This window comes from Suricata suricatta, chromosome 14 (genome assembly GCF_006229205.1).
Source record: "Suricata suricatta isolate VVHF042 chromosome 14, meerkat_22Aug2017_6uvM2_HiC, whole genome shotgun sequence".
In the NCBI taxonomy this organism is placed as follows: Eukaryota; Metazoa; Chordata; class Mammalia; order Carnivora; family Herpestidae; genus Suricata; species Suricata suricatta.
Window position 1 is genome coordinate 49257701 of NC_043713.1, and position 3086 is coordinate 49260786.

Sequence of the window (3086 nt, forward strand, 5' to 3'; positions counted from 1 at the left end):
GCGGGTAGGAGGGGTTGCAGGTAAGTTTCCTTGACCTTTAGAAACCCTGTGGTCAGGCCCTCCGGCAATCATGTCACATATCAACTGGCACAGGTATTAAGATCTGGCTATTACACATGTCATGTAAATAACATCTGATCACTAATTTAAAAAAACCAAATATATAAAACACTCCCAGCATAATCCTTTGGGGAGTTTGCTTGTTTTATTTGGAGGATTCAGAAGTATTTTATTTTATTTTGGTTTTAATGTTTATTTATTTATTTTTGAAATGTGGTGAGGGGCAGAGACAGGGAGACAGAAGATCCAAAGCAGGCTCTGTGCTCTCAATGGATGGCCCGATATGAGGCTCGAACTCATGAACTCTGAAGCCATGACCTGAAGCCCACGTCAGACGCTTAACCAACTAAACCACTCAGGTACCCCCATAAGTATTTTAAAACCAACAGAAACGTATTCACTTATTCAACAAATTATTTGTTAATCTACCCACTATGTGTCAAGCATTGTTTTAGATGCTGGGGCTCCAAAATCTTCAATGAAAACTTTTGAAAGTTCCCTTTTTGTAACTGATCAAGTAGTAATAAGTTGAGATTTGAGGGGAAAAGAATACCAAAAAAATGTCAAATTAAAAAAATTAAAGAAATATACAGCAATTCTAAAGGCAATTCTTTCATGGGCTTACTTGATGACTCTCTTCTTCATTTTCACTTAAAATGCTCCCATTGTTCTCTTGCCCCTTTGTTCTCAGGAGGCGATTTTTAGTCCCAACATGTACTGGATCATATATTCCTGTTCTCACTGCCAAAGCAGGGAAGTCAGAGTGGGGGTTTCAGCATTGCCCGACTGGATGATAAACAGTGAGAGTAATATGCTGCTAGAGTTTTTTAAAAATACCAGAAAATAGTATTTTAAACCCCCCCAAATGAAAGGTAGGGTGAATGATATTAAGACTGTTATTCAAGTGCAATTACACTGCATATGTAACATTGAATCGCTGAGAGTAAATCATATATTACATTTCATATTTCAGTGTATGCTGAACAAGCTGGTGAAGTTTTATTATTGTTAAGTGTAACGTCAGGAGACAGACTTCTACAAATTTTATACATAGCTTTTTCCATTTTATCTGTTTTCCATTTATGTCAAGTTGAACACATGGTGTGACTTAATATTCTCTCTCCTTCTTCTCCACATTTAATACCAAGGGATCAAACTCTCTCTTGATTATACTAAATTTAGCCATAGGTAACCTCAGACTGAGGGGTTTTTTGTTTGGGTTTAGCTTTTTAATTCCAAAAGGGCTTTTTCCCCCTTGCTTGTTAGTTTGTTTTAAGTTGTATGGAAAAGGAGAGAGGAAGGATTTCCAAATAACCCTATGAACCTGGTCCTCTGGATGCTGACAAATGGCCTGGACAAAATAGCAAGAGGGCATGCATTATGGAAGGCAATGTGGCTACAGGCACTACTTGCCAGCCCAGGTCCCAGCTCGTGGAAATGGGTGATAACTGAAGGAATAACATCAGTTAGATTTCACGGAAGTGCGGGGCTTAGCGAGCCGGTCTCACTGGGAGTACACAAGGGAAGGCTTGGGAGTAAATGGGGAGAGACCCTGAGCCTGCGCGTCAGGTGGAGTCACTCCTGCGCAAGCGCGGTGACTGCAGTGGCACCGTTAAAGATAACCACCGCGGGATGATGGCTTCCACCTCTAAGAAGGCAAACGTGGCCTCCACCAGCCTGAAAAGAAAAGTGGGTCCTAAGCCTGAACTCACCGAAGATCAGAAGCAAGAAGTTCGTAAAGCGTTTGATCTCTTCGATGCTGATGGAAGTGGGACCATCGATGTGAAGGAGCTGAAGGTGGCCATGAGAGCGCTGGGCTTCGAGCCCAGGAAGGAGGAGATGAAGAAGATGATCTCCGAAGTGGACAAGCAAGGCACAGGGAAAATCAGCTTCAATGACTTTTTGGCCGTGATGACCCAGAAGATGACCGAGAAAGACACCAAAGAAGAAATCCTGAAGGCTTTTAGGCTCTTTGATGACGATGAAACTGGGAAGATCTCTTTCAAAAACCTAAAGCGTGTGGCCTACGAGTTAGGGGAAAACCTCACCGACGAGGAGCTGCAGGAAATGATCGACGAAGCTGATCGAGATGGAGATGGCGAAGTGAACGAGGAAGAGTTTCTTCGGATCATGAAGAAGACCAGCCTATATTGAAGTGGGTTACTGAGCGGTTCGCCGAGCTCCCTGCATTGGTTTTGTGAAATCTTGAGTTAGAATAACGCTATCTTTATCCCAAATTTGTCTAGATACTTCTATTTCAAGTTCTCTGACTCAATTATAGAATTTTAAAGATGATTTCAATGTGAGTTTTGGTTTTTAATTCTCAAAAGTAGATCTGAGTGCTTCAGGTTGTATAAAGAGCCCTGAGGCCTCAGTCCCCTCGCTCACCTTTTCCCCTGCGTTGGTAACAACCATTGAATTGAAGGAAGGCAGGCTGGCTTCTTAGGAACAACAGCCGCGTGATTTGCTTGTCATTTCTTTGGTGGACTTATATAATCTTGCTTCACCTATTATTCCTTAAATTCAAGTCATTCTTCTAGCATGATGAGGTGGAACTGGCCAGCAGGTCCTCTTAGCCTTTACTTTTCATTTAACTGAATATTGGTTTGAAGGAAAACAGTGCAGCCACTTAATTGGCCTCAGAAAAGATACTGTTCTAAAGTACAAGCTTGCCTTTGGGTGGTGGTAAATTATGGAACTTTTACAATTCTCTCTCTTACATGCAAATGAAGAATCATTGTCTACTGTGGATTATCTAGCACCAGATGCATACCTGGGCTACAGAATAAATTTTAATATTGGCCCAAGCAAAGTATGATTTGCTTAAGAGATTAAGCTAACTAATGATTTTGAGTAGTATTTACAAATGTAAGATCTTAGCTTAGGAAATTTAAAAAACGTAACACATTTTAAGCTACTTATCTGTCCTTGGAAAGATCAACTAGTATTTTAGTTATACTATATCCTTCATTTTATTGCTGCTTTATTACAAGCCAGTATCTGTGAACTAATTCTTAGAACATCTT

General features: G+C 40.7%; 1 protein-coding gene across 1 annotated transcript; it reads left to right on the forward strand.

Moving 5' to 3' along the window:
* Positions 1–1652: 1652 nt before the first annotated feature.
* Positions 1653–2355, forward strand: CETN1 (centrin 1). Its single transcript, XM_029922652.1, has one exon. It carries the CDS (start codon positions 1693–1695, stop codon positions 2212–2214), a length of 522 nt encoding a protein of 173 aa, XP_029778512.1. The 5' UTR covers positions 1653–1692; the 3' UTR covers positions 2215–2355.
* Positions 2356–3086: the final 731 nt, after the last annotated feature.